The sequence below is a fragment of the Engystomops pustulosus genome, chromosome 1 (assembly GCF_040894005.1).
Source record: "Engystomops pustulosus chromosome 1, aEngPut4.maternal, whole genome shotgun sequence".
Classification (NCBI taxonomy): domain Eukaryota; kingdom Metazoa; phylum Chordata; class Amphibia; order Anura; family Leptodactylidae; genus Engystomops; species Engystomops pustulosus.
The window spans coordinates 146,199,575-146,224,016 of record NC_092411.1 but is presented as its reverse complement, the minus strand read 5'-3'; the positions used below and the strand labels follow the sequence as shown (position 1 = coordinate 146,224,016).

At 41.8% G+C, this 24,442-nt stretch overlaps 1 protein-coding gene across 1 annotated transcript in view; it reads left to right on the top strand.

Moving 5' to 3' along the window:
• Positions 1–4,709: 4,709 nt before the first annotated feature.
• Positions 4,710–24,442, top strand: part of YJEFN3 (YjeF N-terminal domain containing 3) — a 76,961-nt gene continuing 57,228 nt past the window's right edge. Inside the window, exon 1 of the mRNA XM_072155729.1 lies at positions 4,710–4,868. Within this exon, the coding sequence (XP_072011830.1) occupies positions 4,813–4,868 (56 nt within the window). The 5' untranslated portion in view covers positions 4,710–4,812. The remainder of the gene's footprint in view (positions 4,869–24,442) is intronic.

Below are 24,442 nucleotides of genomic sequence, written 5' to 3'. Positions count from 1 at the left end.
CAGTGACTCAAATCGCCACCCGTTACAACCAAGGTAGGCAGAAGAGCATCTCTGAATGCACAGTACGTCGAACTTTGAGGCAGATGGGCTACAGCAGCAGAAGACCACTCCGGGTGCCACTCCTTTCAGCTAAGAACAGGAAACTGAGGCTACAATTTGCACAAGCTCATCGAAATTGGACAGTAGAAAATTGGAAAAACGTTGCCTGGTCTGATGAGTCTCGATTTCTGCTGCGACATTCGGATGGTAGGGTCAGAATTTGGCGTCAACAACATGAAAGTATGGATCCATCCTGCCTTGTATCAACGGTTCAGGCTGCTGGTGGTGGTGTCATGGTGTGGGGAATATTTTCTTGGCACTCTTTGGGCCCCTTGGTACCAATTGAGCATCGTTGCAACGCCACAGCCTACCTGAGTATTGTTGCTGACCATGTCCATCCCTTTATGACCACAATGTACCCAACATCTGATGGCTACTTTCAGCAGGATAATGCGCCATGTCATAAAGCTGGAATCATCTCAGACTGGTTTCTTGAACATGACAATGAGTTCACTGTACTCAAATGGCCTCCACAGTCACCAGATCTCAATCCAATAGAGCATCTTTGGGATGTGGTGGTACGGGAGATTCGCATCATGGATGTGCAGCCGACAAATCTGCGGCAACTATGTGATGCCATCATGTCAATATGGACCAAAATCTCTGAGGAATGCTTCCAGCACCTTGTTGAATCTATGCCACGAAGAATTGAGGCAGTTCTGAAGGCAAAAGGGGGTCCAACCCGTTACTAGCATGGTGTACCTAATAAAGTGGCTGGTGAGTGTATATAAGCAGTATATATGGGGGACGGATACTATTTATACTGGGGGGGGGGGCTCTGTATATAAATGAGCTTGCTGGGGAAATATATATAAGCAGTATATATGGGGGACGGATACCATTTATTGGGGGGGGGCTGTGTATATAAATGAGTTTGCTGGGGGAATATATATAAATAATATATATGGGGGTCGGATACCATTTATTGTGGGGGGGGCTCTGTATATAAATGAGCTTGCTGGGGGAATGCATATATGCAGTATATATGGGGGACGGAGACTATTTATTGTGGAGGGGGGGCTCTGTATATAAAACAGCTCTCTTGGGGAATATATATAAACATACGGAGACTTTTTATACTGGGGGGGGGCTCTGTATATAAATGTGCTTGTTGGAGGAATATATATGTTCTGGATATAATAAATTGGAGGGGCTATTTAGGAGGAAGTTTATAACTGACATTGGGGTGCTTCTGTATATAATAAAACTGATTTGGGGAAATCCATATTTGGGGACCAGGTAGTAATTAATCTAGGGTGGCACTATATGGGAGGCAGTATATAATTTAACTGATTGGGTGGTCTATATATTGGGGCCATATACACTCACCGGCCACTTTATTATTTACACCTGTCCAACTGCTCGTTAACACTTAATTTCTAATCAGCCAATCACATGGCGGCAACTCAGTGCATTTAGGCATGTAGACATGGTCAAGACAATCTCCTGCAGTTCAAACCGAGCATCAGTATGGGGAAGAAAGATGATTTGAGTGCCTTTGAACGTGGCATGGTTGTTGGTGCCAGTAGGGCTGGTCTGAGTATTTTCAGAAACTGCTGATCTACTGGGATTTTCACGCACAACCATCTCGAGGGTTTACAGAGAATGGTCCGAAAAAGAAAAAGATCCAGTGAGCGGCAGTTCTGTGGGCGGAAATGCCTTGTTGATGCCAGAGGTCAGAGGAGAATGGGCAGACTGGTTCGAGCTGATAGAAAGGCAACAGTGACTCAAATCACCACCTGTTACAACCAAGGTAGGCAGAAGAGCATCTCTGAATGCACAGTATGTCAAACTTTGAGGCAGATGGGCTACAGCAGCAGAAGACCACTCCGGGTGCCACTCCTTTCAGCTAAGAACAGGAAACTGAGGCTACAATTTGCACAAGCTCATCGAAATTGGACAGTAGAAGATTGGAAAAACGTTGCCTGGTCTGATGAGTCTCAATTTCTGCTGTGACATTGGGTTGGTAGGGTCAGAATTTGGCGTCAACAACATGAAAGCATGGATCCATCCTGCCTTGTATCAACGGTTCAGGCTGCTGGTGGTGGTGTCATGGTGTGGAGAATATTTTCTTGGCACTCTTTTGGCCCCTTGGTACCAATTGAGCATCGTTGCAACGCCACAGCCTACCTGAGTATTGTTGCTGACCATGTCCATCCCTTTATGACCACAATGTACCCAACATCTGATGGCTACTTTCAGCAGGATAATGCGCTATGTCATAAAGCTGGAATCATCTCAGACTGGTTTCTTGAACATGACAATGAGTTCACTGTACTCAAATGGCCTCCACAGTCACCAGATCTCAATCCAATAGAGCATCTATGTGATGTGCTGGAACGGGAGATTTGCATCATGGATGTGCAGCCGACAAATCTGCGACAACATGTCAATATGGACCAAAATCTCTGAGGAATGCTTCCAGCACCTTGTTTAATCTATGCCACGAAGAATTGAGGCAGTTCTGAAGGCAAAAGGGGGTCCAACCCGTTACTAGCATGGTGTACCTAATAAAGTGGCCGGTGATTGTATAGTAATTCAACAGGGCTGGTGGAAATTATGGGATATATGTATATATTTATTAAGAAGTGCGGTACATATTGATTGGTCAGGGTGGCACTGTATATAAAATGATTAGGGGCTATATATAATTTAATAATAACAGGGTGGATACATTATTTTGAAACGCACAAGGGGGTGCTATATATATATATATATATATATATATATATATATATATATATATATATATATATATGGAATCGCGGTGCTGTGTATATAATTCCAGTAATATAAATATATATATATGTATATACAAATTGGTCTGAATACTGGTATATTCTTATTGGAGGATTCAGGAATTTGTGCTGGAGGAGTGTGAACTACTCTATATTGTGAGTGACATATTGGAAGAAGAAGGACACATGGAAGCAAGAGAATCAGGAGCTCCGTTCAGAACTTATTTTCTATTTCTATAAAGGAGAGGCATCTGGGGTGGACATTTCTTTAAAGGGGGGCATCTGGGGTGGCCATTTCATTAAAGGGGGCATCTGGGGTGGCCATTTCATTAAAGGGGGGCATCTGGGGTGGCCATTTCATTAAAGGGGGGCATCTTGGGTGGGCTTCTCATTAAGGGGGGGCAACTGAGGTGGACATTTCATTAAAGGGGGTTATCAGGGGTAGACATTTCATTAAAGGGACATTTGGGCTTGACATTTCATTAAAGGGGGCATCTACAGTGGACATCTCATCAAAGGGGGGGCATCTGCTGGCTGATTGTGGACTGGAAGGGGGGTGACTGTTGACTGGGGGGCTGACTATCTATATACTGAGTGGGCACATGCAAGGGCTATCTATATACTGAGTGGGCACGTGCAGGGGCTGAGTAGGCACATGCAGTAGAGTAGGGTCCTGTCAAAAGAGTCTACCTTGTCACGGCTTAAAAATGTTTTGGTAAAAAAAAAAAAATGTGTTTACAATGTTATGTATCAATGTGGGAATGGATGCCGGAGGGGGGTCCACAAAAATATTCCAGTCAGGGGCTCAAGATTCTTAATGGTGGCACTGGCTGACAGTGTGTGTTATACTGAGATATATTATAGCTGACAGTGTGTGTTATAGCTGAGTTAACAGGGTGTCATTGTGTGTTATATCCAGCTCATGGATCTCATCACCTCTGATCTGTCTCATCTCTTTTATAAAGTGGCAGATGTTAGTGAATGTTCAGAAGCTAAATAAATGTGTAGATAAACCCTGTACCCTGATAATCTAAGCACATTGTCAGCACACCGCACCTCAAAGCACTAAGGACCATGGAGTTTTTGCTTAGAGAGTGCCTGCCCACACTCTGGAATCTTACACTGACCACCATTGAGTTATAGGAACTAAAATATCAATAAATGAGTTATCTTTATTGTGTACACATCACTAGGGGGTTAAAATTTTAGAACTTTCTTTCAAGGGCAAACCCCTTTAAATGCTTCAAATATTAAATTTCTATACAAGAACATATGGGGTGCAATATCTTTTTATGAGCTGGTATAGCAAAGGCTACTTTCACATTGCACATTGCCTTTCAGGCTTCCACTATAATAGAAAATGTAGATTAGCCATAAACTTCTTTATCTGATGCCTCTGTATGGAATAGTGATAAATGCAGAAAAGGTATATTGATGTGTATTAGCTCAATAACAGAAACTGCATACTGTTGAGTTAGTGATTTGTTTTAACATTTTTATATCTTTTTTTATGCAACAATCTATTGTCTTAGGTTCTTAGTAACATTTTGATCACATTACATAAACCCAAAAATCTCTTCATGTCCCCTAAACTAGAGGGTGGGGCACGTAGTGTCCTCGTTATCTTTCTATTTTTGTATTCCAACCTTTATAGATTGAATGTATAGAGCATGATCTTTATCTTTTAAAATTGCATTAAAATGAATTATTAAAACCATTATATCCATGTGCGTTCCTATTCATGTTTCTATCTGGTTGACTGAATGAACCAAGTGCTTTTTCCTCTCAAGGGTTAAATGAACAGAAGCGGTGGGTACCTGCAAGTAGCATCCAATCCGGTGGAATTCAGGCTGATATGCTAGCTGCTTACTGGTTGGTTTGCCTCCCAGTATCTCTACATGCAGCCACACAGAGACACTCAGCTGTTTGCATCTAGACACCAAGAGATACATTCAGGTAGCTACAATCCAGGAAAATGAGCAACTCAGGGTTTGAAAACAAGGATGGACAGGAACCTTTAAAGTATATCAGGTAAGATGTTTGTCAGCTGCAACCCTTGTGCTTGCATTTAGAGATTCAGCTACTAGAAGCTCATTCATAGGGTGTTGGTTTGTAGAAGCCGATGTGCAATATCTTTTCTAAAGGCTTCTCTCACCAGTGTAAATCAGCAAATGATTATTGTGTATCTTCAATGTCTGTCTATTGTATGTGGATTGCACTGACATGGTTCACGAATGATGCAAACAATCCCTCCAATGTGTCATTTATAATAATGCTTTTTTGCTGCTGGGATTGGCAGCCTTAAGTGACATCCTCACTTTGAACAGTCAGTAAGACAATGACTCTACAAGTGTCTTGGAAATAAATAATTCAACCCATTGTGTTAGGCTTGGGAAATGACTGAAAAGCTTTTCATATCCACTCTTTATATGGTTCCTAAATGATCAACCATACACGTAACTAGTATAGCCTTTTGATGAGTAATTTGTGAAATTTGTCATCCATAATAGTATTGAAAAAAAGAGAGAACGGTACATTATACAGTCATTCATTGCTGGACGATTTCTTGTATCATGGCTACAAAAAGTGATGGAGCCCCAAGGCTTGTGTGTCAAAACTGCCATTGAGATAGTATTTGGGTTGATATAGAATTGTCATTACTTTGTAACTGGCATGTCTTAGCTCTAGGCTGGCCCCAGTTCTTTATGACAAAATCTATTTTTGCACTATATATATATATATATATATATATATATATATATATATATATATATAAAGAAAAGAGATAAGAAAAAAGAAAATATATATATATATATATATATATATATATATATATATATATATATATATATATGGTAACAGCTAAAGTGGTCTTACTGTGCCACTCCACTTTAGAAAAACTAAATTGAAAACTGTCAGATTTAGTAATCTACATCAGTTTGGTGCTTGGGAATATTAAGCATGATGTCCCTTTGGTCTTCTGTCACCTATATCACATCTCTTACCTCATTTCTATAAACCTAGATAGTTAGCAACAAAACTGTCTTACAGTATTTTTTAACTAAACAGTTTATCTAGAGAAAGAGAAAATCCACTGTCACTTAATTGTGATCTGGATACAATCAGATATACACTTAAAATCACAAAGAATTTCAGCGCTGTAAAAAGTGAAGGGGAGCAGATTATATCACTGGCGATCATGAAGAAGAATAATATACTGCGCTAAGCATCGTAATGACAGAATTTAGCTACCAAACGTTATATAATATTTATATCAGCTTTAATTATTTACTATGAATTTTGAGGCCATAAAAGCTGAACTGGGAGAAAGTGTGTAAAATTATACAGTCAAATATGGATTTTATTTTGTAATTCTTTGTGTAAAAGAGAACAGCAGATGCCGTCATTAAGTGATATCCATATGTAATGACTTATCTTAGTAACTTATCTGGTTTTAGTAGGTAAGGAGAAGATGATGGCAGCGGGGAAATAGCACTGTATTGCTGATTGCTAAATTCAGAGCATTTTTCATGAAATTTTTGCCTATCTGGTAAATGCTACAAAGGGAAAAATTAGTTATGACAAACACTGGTTTTTAAATTAGTAATTTGTCCAGCGGTCATCCCATCCAGTGCCTTCCAGCTCTCTCCAGGGCATAAGTGGTTGTAACAGTCATCTGGAAACGTTTGTCCAGGTTGTTAAAAGGTTGTGTGTACTAAAATCTAACATTTTGAGTCCGATAAAGGAATCTGTAACTATGATTTACCTACCTACTTACTGCTATGTTACATAAGGCTATGCCCACCCATGCCATTTTTAAAACATTTTTAAAAATGTTATTGTTCTCCATGGTTTATGCACTACTAATATGGAAAGTTCCATGGGAGGCGTTGGCCAAATATTTTGCCATTAGCCTTAACCAACCTTATTTGAACCCTGGTTATGACACAGACTTAAGAAATGAGCCAGTTTAATTCACAGTGCCTACCATTTGTTAAGTGCAGCTTAACACAAGTGCTCCCACAACGTACTTTTAGAGTGTTCTATCACATTGTGCTAAGAAATTGTAGTTGGACTCACCGCTGCAGTTTGCACAAAAAGGTATGATGGAATTGAGTTTTTTTTATACACAGATAAACATAGATAAAAGTTAAACAAAATATTACTGCAATTCCAAAATGTTTCCATCTGAATCATCATAGGCGGTATGCCTTGAAATGGCCTTCTTGGCCGAAAAAATGGCTTTTGAATTTGGGTAATGGGGAAATTAAAAAGTTCACCTTTTCCTTAAAGCTGTGTTCCAATACTAAATAATGTATCCCCCTAGACCAGTGTAAATTTGCTTTTGTTACCCCCTAGACCAGTGGGGGCAAACCTATGGCACAGGTGCCAGAGGTGGCACTCAGAGCCCTTTTTATGGGCACCCGCGCCATCACCTGAGCACAGGGTTCGCCAGACAGGACTCAAGGCCTCTTGCAGTCCCAGGACCTTGGAAGAAAGCTACAATGATAATCGTCAACTTCTTCTCCTTCTTTCTACTGTATTTGTGTCCTCAGGTGCCAGAGCAGGGAGTAATAAGTTACTGCTTAAATTTTCGCATTGGCACTTTGTGAAAAAAAATGTGGGTTTTTGTTGTAGTTTGGGCACTCGGTGTCTAAAAGGTTTGCCATCACTGCCCTAGACCATCAGTGATCACGTGCTGTACTGTTTAGTCAGGTCATTGGAGTGGGGCCGTCTGTAATCAGGAGCTGGGGACACCCCTTTAATGACTCTACAGTTAAAAGTTGTGAGATTTCCAAGTAAATAAACTTTAAAGAATATGTAGCAGAACCCAAATGTAGCTTAGCTAATAGATTTGCAATACTTGCATTTCCATGAAGGAATATAGCAAATACTAATTTTCAGTCTTGCACCATGCCTTTAGGCATGACAGATGGGCTTAGGACTTGTTTTCGTAATACCAGCCATGAAACAAATACTAAGTAATTATGTGGATCTGTCATGATAAAATCTGAAGTGTTACATAACCATAGCATTTTATTTACTAAGATGTTTAAAATTCTATGTTACTTAATAAAAAAAACTACTAATAATACTTTACACTAGTCCACAAATCTATATTAAAAAAGAACTAATTTTGAGAGAGTGAGAGGTCCTACCAAAAATCCACAAAACAACTATACCAAATCTAAATCAAAGTAATACAAAAAAAACTAGTCAAGTGGTTAGTAAATATCTTTATTATCACAAATATAATAGACATATTAAAAACACCTCATTAAAGAAATATACAGACAACAGAAAAAAATTGGACAGTGTGAAACTTGGGGGATGGAGGTTATTCCATCAGTTTTTTGTAGATAGAAAGTTTTAGACAGAGAAAGTTGATATATAGAAAGCTAAATAAATAGATGATAGATTAAAGGGAACCTATCACCACATTTTTCATAATGCAAGCTAGTGACAGGTTCCCATACATTGCAAATGAACTATTGGGCAACCTTTTTTCTGATAAAAATTGTGTCCCTCAAAAAAAATGGCTTCATAAACTTACCTGGCACATAGCCATATGGCCAGCTCAGCCAAGTAAAGTTATTGGTTATTTGTCAACTAGCCGGTCGGGTTAATCCTCACCTGTGCACTGTACTCATTGCTTATCTATAGCGCACTGCTGTGCATAGTAGCAGGACAGGTAGTCAGGTCAGTTTCTAGTGTCACTCACACTAATATATACAATTCTCATGTATACTCTATAGCTCCTGACCTGCATGGCTCATGTTTTGGTTAGGTGGCCAACAGCTATCCGCAGAAAGAAGGGGTGGATATTGAATGTTGACAGCTGCAATCCCCCCTGTCCCTACAGGCCTGGTTGTGGTCGCATCCCCTACAACTGTGATTGTTACACCCCTAATGATAGTATATGTTCTCCTGCTGAATATCCACAATCATTAAGTAGACCAACATTTTACAACTTCCCTATTGTATGGAGTAATAGAAACTATAAAAAAATTCAACTTTTCTGTCTTAAAAAGATTGGGATGCCTCAAGAAAGTTTAAAAGTGGTTATTTGCTCATGTATTAAATAAACTTGGAGTGGACTTCTCTATGCAGTTTCTGTTGACATAGGTGAGTTAGTTTTGTGGGACAAGAATGGGATACATATAATGTTTTTTCGCTTTTAATCTTTTTATTTGTATGTTTTTTATTTAAGGTTCACTGTGCAAAATTGACATAGAGACTTTGGTGTAAAATGCACCTGAAATGCCTTGCTTCACACTTACTGAGGGTTTTAGAACATTTTTAGTTAGTTTTCAAACAAGGAGTGTGGCCTCTGCCAGTGGCAGAAAAACTTCACCACCTAACGGGAGGTGGAAAGTACGACCCCCCCCAGTCTTATTCTGCACCAGATTAATCATCCATCATCAGACACAGTGATTAATCTGGGGCAGCAGAGTTTTACTCTGCACTGGTCTAAAACACATCTCCCCCAACGTGTTTGTATGATTGGAATCCAGGTTGACAATCTGCGACACACAAATAGAGTTGAGATGCTTTTGTTTGTATTCGGCATGCTTTCACCCGACACCCTAGGCCTCTCCATGGTGTTATTATAGATATAAATAAACATGATAAACATCTAATTGCCAATATTCTTGCTCCAAAATTGGACACAGCTTTCAGCTGGCACAATCAGGTCTCTCGTTTGAGCACAATCTATAAAAGGTTTCCATGTGTGCGTGTGTTTGAAGATAAAATAAAATCTTGTATTGGAGTGCAAAACATTTTTAAAAGCATCCCGGGATCTTATATGGTTAAGATCAACATCTGTATATTTCTCTCAAAAAGCTTACCTTTATGTCCGCATCCAAAGTTTTAAATAATATTAAGAGAAAAATATGGAATGTACACTATGGCACTGCACACAGTGGCACATTTGTTTATACTAAGCTGTGCCCATAATTTTATCCAACCCCACCTACTCTTCTTTTGCCACACACAGAAAAAACCCTGCCATAATTTAATCCATAGTAACCATAATTTAATCTATTGGTAACCTTCTGAAATAAACTTCCCCTGTCTGCTTCTCATACTTTTTAATAGATATATAACAATCGCACTAACCTACATAAAATCAAAACCTTCTGTGCCTTGGCAGTGGTGTTCCACCTGACTATTACATGGATTACTGACCAAGGGGGACACTGACTATTACATGGATTACTGACCAAGGGGGACACTGACTATTACATGGATTACTGACCAAGGGGGACACTGACTATTACATGGATTACTGACCAAGGGGGACACTGACTATTACATGGATTACTGACCAAGGGGGGCTGTGCCTATTACATGGATTACTGACAAAGGGATGACCCTGCCTATTACATGGATTACTGACAAAGGGGTGACCCTGCCTATTACATGTATTACTGACAAAGGGGTGACCCTGCCTATTACATGTATTACTGACTAAGGGGTGACCCTGCCTATTACATGTATTACTGATTTAGGGGGGCCCGTGCCTATTACATGGATTACTGACTAAATGGTGACCCTGACTATTACATAGATTACCAACTAAGGTGGGACCCTTCTAATTACATGTATTACTGATGAAGTTTGGAAGGTGTGGGTGATGCATCTGTTATATGGGCACAAAAAAGATCTGTGTCAATAAATACAGATACTGGCATATACAAAATTCCCAAAGGGGCAATGTATGTGTATCTGTATACACAGCATATTATATACAACGTTTCTGTGCAGTAAAATCCAATACAGTAGCAGTGTAGTCTATTGCACTTGTTACAATCCCATACACAGTCTGCAGAAGAAAATCGTCAAGAGATGCTCCATTCCTTGCAGATATTTGATTGTCAGCAAATAAGGGACATTACTTATTTCTGTAGATCATGATAGCTGAGACAGGAGGTACAGATAGTTTTTGCATCCTGTGATCCAGGCAGACAGCTGAACTGTGAGCTCCCCCTCCAGCCATGATCTGCTTGCTGAAGCAGTGGGAGGTACAGTGCAACAGGGCTTGTGTGTCTCCCTCTATTGCTCTCCTCGGTCCCCCTGGTAGCTGCACGCCCCACCCGGTGGTAGAAAAAGCCATGTGCATTAGTTCTACCTGCACCTAAAACATCTCCCACCAACAGTAGGTTCAATCTGCTGGGTTTATCCAGTCTGTATTGCATTGTACCTGTTACTGCTGTTGAGTGGCTTGGTACAGACAAATATATACAATTTTTGGTCAAATTCATTAATTGGCTAAAAATCTAATAAACTTTTCCTAGGGAATTATCAGACAGTCTCAAGGGACATGTCAGTACCCGTCCAGCAAACCGCGCACCCACAACCAGGCTTGGCGCTAGCTGTCAGATTAGGTAGGTGATGGCGAACTCACCCTGCAACGTCCCTGCGTGCTAAGGCCCTGCCTAAAGCAGATAAACCGCCCTGGTAAGGGCGAACCCACTATCAGGAACCCAACTGACGGTCCCTGAGTGACCCTACAAGATGACAGTAAAACCTACTTCGTCTGGCAGCTGCTGGATGGTGGAGTGGACAGGTAACCGGAATACAGGAATAGGTCAGTGTTCACACTGGTAATAGAAACTGACACAAGACAGACAGGACGGTGGGGTCACACTAGGAGATAAACGATACTGAGGTACAAACAACAGATACAGACAGACAAGCAGAGTCAAACAAACCGGGTCAAAACCAAGATGGCGGCAAAGGTACAGATTCGTATAGCAAATAGAATGGTCAGTAGGCAAGCAGAAGTCAATACACAGAATAGCAAGAAACGCAATTGCAAGAGCACTAGATACACAGATAGACTGCAATAACCAGCACCAAATGAAGGGGCTGAGCAGAATTTAAGGCAGAAATGGACACTACCTCCAGCACTGACCGGCTCAGCAGTCCATCACTTAAACCACGGCTGCAGGCAAAACGAGTACAAAGACACATCCAGCTTTCCCAGGATCAGAAATGGAGCTGTCAATCACAGGCAGCTCTGGGTGTGGTTTTCCAGCAAGAAGCCTAAAACCTGATCCTATCAGAACAATTTGCGAGTTCTGACAGGACATTTTCCTTACTACTTACTGACTCCTTATGTGTCAATTAGGTAAAATCCATTGCCCCCAATGTTGTTTTCTATTAGTTTAATTTAAAATTAAATTCTTATCTGGGCTTTCATAATTCATTTAATTTATCTACCATAGATAAACAATTTTTCAATTGCATATTATTTTAAAAAAATGTACCTTTGCATAAACGTAGCCGTGTTGTACCTTAAAAATGAGATGACAGTCCTTGGATACGATCACCTCTGCAATCTTCCAGTAGTGACCACACATGCCCTATTGATGCACCTGACTACATGGATTCATTGTTCATTACCACAGGATGGCTGTTGGACATGCAGTAACTCCTAGCCATTTCATATGCAAAACCAATTTGTTTATTTGCCTGATCACTACAGCAGCAGTGGTCGTATCCAAGGACAACTGTCCTTCATCTCTAAGGGACCATTTGACTAAATTTATGGGAAATTATCTTCACATTCAATAGGAAAAATTTTTTAACTACATGCAATTAAATAAATGTATGTATATGCCAGATGAATTAAATTAAATGTTTATTTATGAAAATACCCCTTTAAGGCACATAGAGGTGCTTCATCTCATGTTTCAATTTGGAAAGGGAAGAAGCTCACACAGCTCAGAGTTTTGTGTAGTACCAAACATAGGAACATGATGTTCGGTCATTAAGCCGTAATGCTAATAGATAGTGATATGATTTCAATGAAGAAATGCACCCAGAGTCTATTAATTTAGCTGTTCTTTCCACATATCAATTATTTTAGTCATATAAAGTTTGCGAAGCAGTGTGACTTGAATTGGGAAGGTAATAGTCTGCTACGAGTGTACATTTCCAGGCTATGGGAATAGTGTAAGAAACAATGCTGGCTTCATGAGTCTCATGGTACATTACTATTTTAATGGAATTAAGAGGTCTTCCTCATTTAAACATTGATTTGTAGTCGCATGAAGGGCGTTACAGTGTACAGTGTTTGCTGCCTACTATACTGTACAGTCCAAAACAAAGAAAGAGGTTCCACACAGAAAACAAACTGAATACAGGCAGTCCCCGGATTACATACAAGATAGGGTCCATAGGTTTGTTCTTAAGTTGCATTTGTATGTAAGTCTAAACTGTATATTTTATAATTGTAGTTTTTTTTGCGCCATTGACAATTGGAGTTTCAATTTTTTTTTGCTGTACTGGGACCATGGATTATCAATAAACCTTCATTACTGACACTTTGCAGGTGATTATTGCAATCTAAAGCATCCAGAGAGCTTCACCAGAGGTCACAGTGGGCACAGGGGTCCGTCTTTAACTAGGGGTCTTTTGTAAGTAGGGTGTCCTTAAGTAGGGGACCGCCTGTATGTGGTAAATTAGGCATGAATAGATATTATACCAGGTGCCCTCCACTCTGATCCAGGAGCCTTTTTAATTCACTTGATACTACATTCACTTCTAAAATGGTTTCTGACTTATTCAGGGATACTGCCTGTAAGTCTCAAACAAGTCCTCATCTATGGGCATGAACTGGGAAAGTTGGAGCTACCTGACCGAAGCACACGGCCAGGTGGATAAGGAAGGGGGTGAGTGCTCCCCTCTCCATAGGAGGCTGAGCGGTTGCACCACAAATTAAGCCTATAATATTACCTGCTCTATCTTTTGTGGTGTTGCCATCTGGCTCGTTCATGGTGTGGTTAGGCACAGTGGCCTTACCACATTGTGACCGGGTGCATTAGGCCTCTATTGGGGCTGTGATCTGCCCACAATATGTTTTGCCAAATCACATCCCCCAATATGGTCATGTGCACATAGCCTCACAGACAGCTTCCCTGCAGAAATTCCTGTAGCCATTTTAGAAGATACTTGATGGGGAAGGTTAATAAAGCAATGGAGGCACCTGGAGAAGGATCCATTTAATTTACCTTGTGCAAGAACACTTTAGTCCCCCCCACCACCCCCTCTCCATTAGACATCTATGTAATCTTAAAACTCTAAAAAGTTAGATTTTGTAATTTCTAGCAAGAATTCATTTAGAATGAAAATCACAATAGAAGAGAAGGAGTATATAGTTAGTGGATGTACCCTAATCCTAATGTACTTTCACTAAGTTACAATTATCATAAAGTTACAGTGTGAACACTTGAGAATGACCATGGTTTCTTATTATTCATATTGCCAAATTAATTCATATTTCCAAACCAAATGTAATATAAACATTTCACTTAAAAACAGATGGCTACATAGGGTGGTAGCCAATAGTCACAGCGACTGCCCACAGAGTAGCCAATAATCACAGTGGCTGCACCCACAGTAGTCAATAGTCACAGCAGATGCCCCAACAGTAGCCAAAAGTCACAGTGGCTGCCCCACAGTAGCTAGTGATTGCTTGTTCATTATAATACCCTGCAATACTGATGTTCTACATGGTATTATCACTGTCTGCCTATATAATTGCACAAGCTGACATAGTCCCTGTAAAGTCCTGTCTGTGACAGGATCTTACAGGCGTTTACCATGGACACCGCCAGGGTCCTAGTCAGACCCCGGGGCTGCCATAGTAAGATCGGCACCCCGTGAGAACGCTGCAGGGGGATGCAATCATGGGAGAATGCCACTGCAGGCATTTAACGGGTGAACAACTGTGATCGGAGCTCTCCAACTGCAGATGCTACACAAGGATGTAAATTGTAAGTTATAGCTGACATCCTTTTGCAATGCCGGTTCAGCTTCAGTGATGAGCTGAACCAGCATTGTCTTCTTGAGGTACTATTGTTGCTTGCAAGTGACAGCGCTCCATGCAGTATGATAAATTCCCCACATTGTACCTAACAACAGTCAGTGCTAAATCTTTAAAAGCAGAGAGCTGTGCAGGGGACTCGGCCAATGAAGTTCATGAAAGTGTACACTCACTCACACTGCATGTGGCATTATACAGGATGTACACTCACCGGCCACTTTATTAGGTACACCATGCTAGTAACGGGTTGGACCCCCTTTTGCCTTCAGAACTGCCTCAATTCTTCGTGGCATAGATTCAACAAGGTGCTGGAAGCATTCCTCAGAGATTTTGGTCCATATTGACATGATGGCATCACACAGTTGTCGCAGATTTGTCGGCTGCACATCCATGATGTGAATCTCCCGTTCCACCACATCCCAAAGATGCTCTATTGGATTGAGATCTGGTGACTGTGGAGGCCATTTGAGTACAGTGAACTCATTGTCATGTTCAAGAAACCAGTTTGAGATGATTCCAGCTTTATGACATGGCGCATTATCCTGCTGATAGTAGCCATCAGATGTTGGGTACATTGTGGTCATAAAGGGATGGACATGGTCAGCAACAATACTCAGGTAGGCTGTGGCGTTGCAACGATGCTCAATTGGTACCAAGGGGCCCAAAGAGTGCCAAGAAAATATTCCCCATACGATGACACCACCACCAGCCTGAACTGTTGATACAAGGCAGGATGGATCCATGCTTTCATGTTGTTGACGCCAAATTCTGACCCTACCATCCGAATGTTGCAGCAAAAATCAAGACTCATCAGACCAGGCAACGTTTTTCCAATCTTCTACTGTCCAATTTCGATGAGCTTGTGCAAATTGTAGCCTCAGTTTCCTGTTCTTAGCTGAAAGGAGTGGCACCTGGTGTGGTCTTCTGCTGCTGTAGCCCATCTGCCTCAAAGTTCGACGTACTGTGCGTTCAGAGATGCTCTTCTGCCTACCTTGGTTGTAACGGGTGGCGATTTGAGTCACTGTTGCCTTTCTATCAGCTCGAACCAGTCTGCCCATTCTCCACTGACCTCTGGCATCAACAAGGCATTTTCGCCCACAGAACTGTCGCTCACTGGATGTTTTTTCTTTTTCGGACCATTCTCTGTAAACCCTAGAGATGGTTGTCCGTGAAAATCCCAGTAGATCAGCAGTTTCTGAAATACTCAGACCAGCCCTTCTGGCACCAACAACCATGCCACGTTCAAAGGCACTCAAATCCACTTTCTTCCCCATACTGATGCTCGGTTTGAACTGCAGGGGATTGTCTTGACCATGTCTACATGCCTAAAGGCACTGAGTTGCTGCCATGTGATTGGCTGATTAGAAATTAAGTGTTAACGAGCAGTTGGGCAGGTGTACCTAATAAAATGTCCGGTTAGTGTAGATTAGTAATAGGAAGGCTCCAAAGAGGATTTGTCTTCTAAGATTATGGTATTGTCAAAAATAACCAAGTACACTACTAGTGCTTTCCCATAGAGTTGACTGTAGAATTAATGGGCCTCTGTGATAGCGAAACCTTTAAAACAGAGGTCACTCTTCTTCCCTTTTATTCTTATCCATGGTGATCCCAGCAGTAGAATCTCCATAAAAGGAAATCTAATAATCTTTATGTGTATGACAGCTTTATCGGTTTACAAAAGTAGAAAATGTTCAATTTGTGCAATAGTGGATTTTATATGTACAATGACTATGAAGGAACAGATTTATATGTACAAGGTGTTGGTAATGAAATTTATTATTAAAAGTTTTTTGAAAACAGAGAATATAGAAAACATTGTTTGCAAGTGAAGTTGGCATGTACAGGCAGGTTTGTTCTTAAGTTGAATTTGTATGCAAGTCGGAACTGTTTATTTTATCATTGTAACCCCAACCAAATTTTTTTTTGGTTTTTGTGACAATTGGATTTTAAAAATGTTGGATTATCATAAGAACCAGGAGTAACAATAAAGCTTAACTGCAGACACCTTTGATAACTATTACAGCTGATCATTGTAGCCTGGGAGTAAATTACCAACATCCAGAGGTCTGTTTGTAACTAGGGGTCGTCTGTAAGTCGGGTGTTCTTAAGTAGGGGACTGCCTGTACATAGGAACATATAACACATTTCAGTTATAAAAAGAATTTGTATTCTTCCCCCAAAAATTACAAAAATAGATGTAGGGTGAATGCATACAAATATAGACTGAGAAAAGACCTAATAACATCAAGTCTGTGAACATCTGCTTATTGAACAAGTAGAATATGAAAACTATGCTTAACCATGTTCTTTGCAAGCTGGCTTTGATTGCGTTTTAATTTTTTAATCAACACTAAATGGGAATTATCATTCCCAGATGCTAATGAAGTGATTTTCTGATTTTCTGCATGTGTCAAGTAGACTATCCATGACAAATAAGAAGAAAACAGGAGTAAAAGATGATGGTAGGATGGTAACAGCAAATACAAGAAAATCTATCCATCATCTATGTTGTATCAATATATCTTTATCAGATCACTTGTATCTATTGTGTAAGAAACTTTGATATTATAATGACTGAAAAGTGTCATGAGCTCATATTATTTATAATATACCAGCTTGCTAAATTTGCCAGCTGTCCAGGACAAATAGAACTTGTGCTATACATAGTCTAGGCAGCTGCAATGGAGGGCAACAATGCCTTTAATTAAAAATCGCCAACCAAACCCTATAACTACAGCATTTGGTTTCTCAGTGGGAAATGATGGCTTACTTATGTAACTGGTGTTACACAAAGCATTTTCCATTTATGCATCTATTGACATGCTGCTGTATGACTATTTTTGACTGCAATTAATAAATCAGCACATAACTATTTTTAGCAATGGTAAAAAAGAAAATCCTGATTTTATTAAAAAAACCTCTAAAAATAGCTTGGTACATGCATGTGTTAAGGGGTTGTCCTTGATTGAGCTATTGATGATCTATCTTTAGACAGGTACTCAGCTCTTGTATGGGAACAATTGATGCTACATTCCTGGCATATGAAATGGGTAGTCCAGCACTTCCAAAAGACACACCCACTGTTCAGAGAGGCTGCTGAACTGTCACTCAAACAGAAAAAGGGCAGGAGGTCGGCACAGGGGAAAAATTTGGCCGAGGGGTTAATTAATTAAGGAGGCACTTGGGTGGAGGCAGGTTTGGGAGGGGTGAGGTCACAAAGGGATGGGCTATACGGAATAAAAGAGAGGGGCTTACCGTCTGGCACCCTCTCTGGATGTCCACACGAAGATGATCCACACAAAGATGATCAGCAAGATGGATCAGTAGCTGCAGGAATTGATGTGGGCAGCTGCTGCTGACCATGGTGTCCACTCAGCTGCAGACGACCCTTCAGCCACGCCGCCGTAAGCTTTGTCCCCAGCGGCTGGATCAGGGTCCGGAGTGCTCATCTCTCCAGGTACCGGGAGGCAACGCGCCCGGAGGTCTAGGCCTCTGCAGCATTTGAGTCCGTCGCCAAGTTTCCACCCTGCAGACAACCGCAGTTGGAGCCAGTTGATGATGCAGTATCCCTACACACTGTCGACGATGTCGTTTCCCAGGTCACTTTTGAGGATTCCTTTCGTCCCGACTCAGGCCCTACGGCTGCTCTGCTTGCTGTGTGTCAGCCCAGTGAGTTCCTCACAGCTCCTGTTTTGTCTTGTCCCGTGATTACTTCTCAATGTAATGTGTCAGCTAGCCAGTCATTGGCCGTGAGTGGGAGTAGTGGGTCTGCTAGTCAGTTAGATAGTCAGGCGATGCTGGCGCAGCTTTTTCAGGGTATGCAAGAATTGCTGCAGCGATGTGCGCCGCCGGTCGTAGCGAATCCGCTGCTCCTTTGCAGGTGTGGGCGGCGGACCGCCTGGCGCAGTTTAGATTAGATGATGCCGCGCGTGGCGAAATATATGTGTTTTTTGTGGGAGCTTTGAGTTTGCATTTAAAATCTGAGGTAAAGGAAAGAATATGGAAGGATGAGTATATTGAAATTTTTTCTTTGTTGCCGTTAGAGAAGTTTAATTTGGATTGTGGAAGGCCTGACGACAGTAAGAGGGAGGACGAGGAGAAGCGCCAGTATCGGCTTATCCCTCGTACTTTTTCAAACTGGTGGCAGGCGTTTGCGATCTTGGCTAGTGTTATAGGCGAAAAAACGCTAGAGCACTGCTCGGCTCTTTTAAAATATATGGACTTGATAGGGAAAGCTTACAGGTTGTATGGTGGTTTAGCGTGGTTTCGCTATGACTAACAGTTTTGGCAGCGGAGAGCGATCAGACAGTCCCTTCGCTGGGATCATAAGGATATCGACTTATGGATGGGTCTGATGGGGATGGCACGCAGCAGACAGCAGTCCTTTCGGACTGGCTCTGGTCCCGTCATCCTCAGAGCCGTGCAATCCCCCAAGGCGTCCGTGGTTGCAACGCGGCCTCGGTGGTGTTGGCAATTTAACAAAGGCCTCTGTCGTTTTGCCAATACATGCAGGTTCAAACATGAGTGCTCCCATTGCGGAGGACGCCAGTGAAAATAAATCAGATGCTCCCGTATCTAAATAAGTATCCGAACAGACAGGCAGCAGATTTATTGAGTGAGGGTTTCCAGTTTGGTTTTCGCATTCATGGTGAGCGTATAGCTGGGCAGTTGGGGGGTGGTAATTTGAAGTCTACTTTAGAGCACCCTGAAGTGGTCGGGAAGAAGTTAGGTAAAGAGGTGGCATTAGGTCATCTAGGACCCTCTTTGGCTGTATTTGCGGGTGTCACCGTTAGGTGTAGTGCCGAAAAAAGAACCCAACAAATATAGATTGATTCATCACTTGTCTTATCCTCAAGGTGATTCAGTGAAAAATGGGATAAGTGATGAGCTGTCTTTAGTGTCCTATGGTTTGTGTTTGGGACGGAAAGTTTTACGTGGACCGCTGTTTGCCTAAGGTTTGTTCATTGTGGTGTTCTTATTTTGAAACGTTTAGCTCATTTCTGGAAAGGGTAGTCAGAGAGGAGACGTAAATTCATTATTTAGATGACTTTCTATGCATTGGCCCAGCCGGCTCTAGGGTGTGCTCTGTTTTGCTGCGTACCATGGAGCGAATGGCGGCTCTTTTTGTGGTTCCTTTGGCGCCAGACAAGACTGAGGGCCCAGCAACGATTCTCAGTTTCTTGGGCATAGGGTTGGTTTCGGTGGCAATAGAATGTAGGCTTCCGTTGGCAGATCTGCGCAATGCCATTGACGAGGTTAGGTTCCTGCGTAAGGTTCATTTGAAGCAGCTCCAGTCGCTACTGGGTAAGCTGGCGTTTGCATGTCGAATAGTCCCATTGGGCAGGGTCTTTTGTCGTCTTTTGGCTGCAGCCACAGCAGGGGGTGAAACACCCTAGACATTTTATCCGATTGACAGGGGCGCATAGGGCTGATTTGACTGAGTGGTCTCAATTCTTTGAGGTGTTTAACACGAGGTGCATGTGGTTTGAGTATTGGGTTAGTAATGTTGACTTGGAAATTTTCAAGGACGCAGCGGGCGCTTTGAGTTTCGGGACTATTTTCAGGACACAACCAGCTTCTTCGCCTCCAGTGGACAATGTGTTGCAATTTTTAGTTTGGAATGCTTAACGCAGAACATTTGGTTGTGTGCTACACATGTTCCTGGGGTTAGGAATTGTGTTGCTGATTCCCTTCTCATTTTCAGTGGGACAGGTTCCTGCTGTTGGCGTCAAAGGCGGATCAGTGTCCACGTTCCTGCCCTTCACGGCTATGGGAGCTGCCGTTCCCCTTTTTGAGGGCTTCAGTAGCACTGACTACGTAGGACGTGTATTCAGCAGTATGGCGTGATTGGTCAGCGTTCCTGGCCGAAAGGAATGTGGCACCAGGATCAGGTGATATGTTGCCGGTGTTGTTTTTGTATGTGGTCAGATTTTACGGACATTGCTTTTTGGCTGAAATGTTATAATCTGGTGGATGTGACAAAGGCTTTTATTATCCGGCATGCTTTAAAAGGTTATCAGAGGTCCCATCCTCGCCCGCGGGATGTGCGTCGGCCAGTGTCTTTTGCTTTGTTGTTGCAGTTGTTGGAGGTGCTTCCGAGAATTTGTAGGGACAAGTATGAATCGGTTTTGCTTGCAACGGCTTTAGAGTTGGCGTTTTTTGGTGCATTCAGGGTGGGGGAATTGGTGAGTAGATCGGCGAAGTGTCAGGATGGGTTGGCATGCAGGACCTGGTGTTGCATGGTGACAAGTTGATTTAAAGATTACGTTTTTCTAAGACAGACCAAGATGGGAGAGGGTCTGATGTCGTGCTGTTCCAACTGCCAGGTAATAGCGCTTGTCCAGTGGGGTTGCTGAGACATTTCTTGGCTGTGCGCCCAGAGGGTCCAGCGGCTTTGTTGGTGCATAGGGGCGGTTCAGTTTTGTCCCAGTATCAGTTCACTGCGGTCTTCAGGAAGTCGTTGGCTGGGTTGGGGTTGCGGCCGTCCGAATTTGTGACACATTCTTTCAGGATAGGAGTGGCCACTGAGGCTGTGCAATTGGGTCTTTCAGAGCAAAGCATTCAGTGGATAGGTAGATGGAGGTCGGGGAGGTTTAGGCTGTATGTTCGCCCTTCTTTACTTGTGTAGTGTTGTTACTGTTTTGTTATTATATGTGATGTTTTCTTTTGCAAATTCTGCATCTCTGTGCCTCATATGGATTATGGGGCATTCTTTTGTTTTTTGGGGAGCTAAGAGGGCGGAGGTACGTCCACAATCCTGACAGATGGGGCTAGCAAGACATGAGGCTATCGTGATCATGGTAATGATGTTGGGGAAAGGACATCGGTGGTTCTCGTTAAAGATATAAAGGGTGTTTTATTGAGATTGTGGTGTATGTAGACAGGGTTTTTCTTTTTTAATAGTTTTATTTTATTTTCCATATAAATAAACATACAAACAAACAATTGACTGGCACGCAGGCCATTTAACATATAAACATATGTGTGCATATGTGAGTTATTAGCCAGTGCGCTCCTAGCTGCTTTACATATGTGAAATTCCACAATATTGTCTTAGGCGATATCACATTTAAATAACTATGCCTTCAGAAAATTAAGGACTCTGAAAAGAAAGCAGATTTAAAAAAGAAGGAATTCCGTGATATAGCATCAAGTCTTTCTTCACTTATATTCAAGTTAGTCCCCATCTAGCTAGAGTACCCTTGAGCTGCTCTGTAAGATACCATTGGGTCAGTGTGAAGGGTTTCATTAAGTCAACCTATCCGGGTTTAATAATAGTGTGGTCAGAAATAGTCCCCAGGAAAAAATGGAGGAATGCAAGATCAGTGTCGAGTTTGAATAGGGCCAGGGCAAAGATCACTAAGACGGTGTCGAAATTTGTGGCTCGGCAAGGGGGTTTGGTTGTGAGAAGACATCCGGATTTAGAATCCGTTCTGTGCGGAGGGCGGATGGGGTTCATTTGAACCATATTGGTGTGGATATGTGGGCATGGTGCCTTCAGTCAGGCGTGTAGCTAGCTTTTCAGGTGTGGAGGGACGGGCAGGTGTAAGTGGGTTACACCTGCCTCGTTGAGGGGGATTCGAGGAGGGAAATTCTTGCAAGGTATGGCGCTGTGCACATATCCAAAAGGGAAATGAAAGATGGTGATTCTTGTAGCCGGCCAACCCAGAGATGGGTACAGGTAGTTGTGGTTAGCTGCAACATATTTGTCAGCTCCCGAGCCGGCGCGGTGCAACGGGGGTTTGCGGTTAAAATATTGCGAGTCACTCCTCTTAGGCCCTGTCAATTCGGTCTGTTATCGCACTTTATTTGTTAATGTATAAAAAAGTTTAATATAATGTTTTATATGTTTATATATGTTTGTTAATCAAATAGACTGCTGTGGCCTTATTTAACCAATGTCACACAGTTGTCTGTGTCCTTTTCTTAGGGGAGGGAGGTGGTGACAGGTAGTATCCCATGGTGTGGGTGGTGAGCAAGGTAGGGCAAGGAGGCCTGTGTTTTATCTGATAGGTAAGCCCACAGAACATCACACCTGCGTGTGGTCCCGGAAGAATTGATCTGCAAGACAGCCTCAAAGTACAGTATAGTGCTAAAACACTGCAGCAAGTATCAATTTAGAGAATTGACAAGCATATAAAAATAAGAACAATATTTTAATACGCTTCAAACAATAAGTACACATGCTTATGGGGTATTACTCTGTAAGCAGAGACTGAAGCAAAAAATGCTAGGTCCTCAAACTAAATGAAAAGCCCTCACACCATACCATTAACAGAGAAAGTGGCAAAACTTGAAATAACTAAGTATTGCCTGTCACAGGTTCCCCTGAAACCCATAACCCGGGTCGCAGGCACACCAGTGTCCTTAATGTGCCCCTGGAGCCTGCCCACACGTTCACTCACCTCTCCCAGCTCCAGCGGCAGTCTCTTCGCTCCCCAAGGTCCCCTAGGAAACGGAAACACATGTGCCAGCTCTGTAATATTAACCCCTTCCCGACATTTGACGTAATAGTACTGCATCGCGGGAGGTGTTCCCGCGTTCCCGCAAAATGCAGTACTATTACGTCAAACTTTTGGCCCCGGCTCCGTTTAGGGGCCAGAAGCTGCGGCGTGTTAGGGGCATTTCAATAGTATAGGACCCTCCCCCCCCCCCCCCGCGGCACTTACCGGGGGGGGTCCGCTGCTCTGATCGCAGCGCCGGGACTGCCGGTGCCCGGGGCTGCGCGATCCTTCTTCCGGGGGCCGGGTCCGTGCCTTCTGGACCCGGCTGTAACACACTGAGCGTGTGTTACATTACACAGTGTAATACATCTGTATTACACTGTGTAAGCTGAAGAATAGCTTGAACAAGCGATCAGTAGATCTCTTGTTCAAGCTAACCTGTAAAAGTGAATAAAAATTGTTAAAAACATTAAATAAAAACATTTTTTAATAAAAAGAATTAATTAAATATAGTTAATGTTCCCTAAACACAAACATTCCCTATACACATGTAATAAAGTAAAAAAACCCACAAAATTGCCAAAAAAATCCCATATATTTGGTATTGCCACGTCCATAACAATCCGTAGAATAACTCAGAAACATTATTGGACCCCCTCGGTGAACGCCAAACACAAAAAACTCACCAAAAATGTACATTTTTCATAAAATCTCTTCACAAAATTGTTCTAAAAAGTGATCCAAAAAAGATATGTGTGCCAAAATGGTACCAATTGAAAGGACAACTCAACAAAACTAAGCCCTAAACTAGCTCTGTCAACCCAAAAATATTAAAGTTACGTCTCCGAAAAGATGGCGATGCAAAAACAAATGAGATTTCCTCATTTTATTTATTTATTTTTTCCAGTAAAATTGTAAAAATAAATGAAAAACTATATAAATGAGGTATCACCGTAATCGTAGTGATCTGTCAAATAAAGATAATATAGTATTTTTAGTGTACGGTGTACGACCCCCAAAAATTACGAAAAGAAAGGAAACTAAAATTGTCAGTTTTATTTTCACCCATACATTCAAGAGTTAATAAAATCTCATCAATAAGATAATGACCCACTAAAATGAAATATTTGTAAAGTGCATCTCATGTCGCAAAAAATAAGCCCTTATGTGTCCAAATTGCCCAAAAAATAAAGATTGTATAGCCAATATAAAGTGACAATGCATAATCTTCTCTGAATGGCGCAGCTTCCCTTCGATGCCCTGGCATGTGCCCATATAGCAGGTTACCACCACATATGGGGTATTGTTATATGCAGGGGGATTGG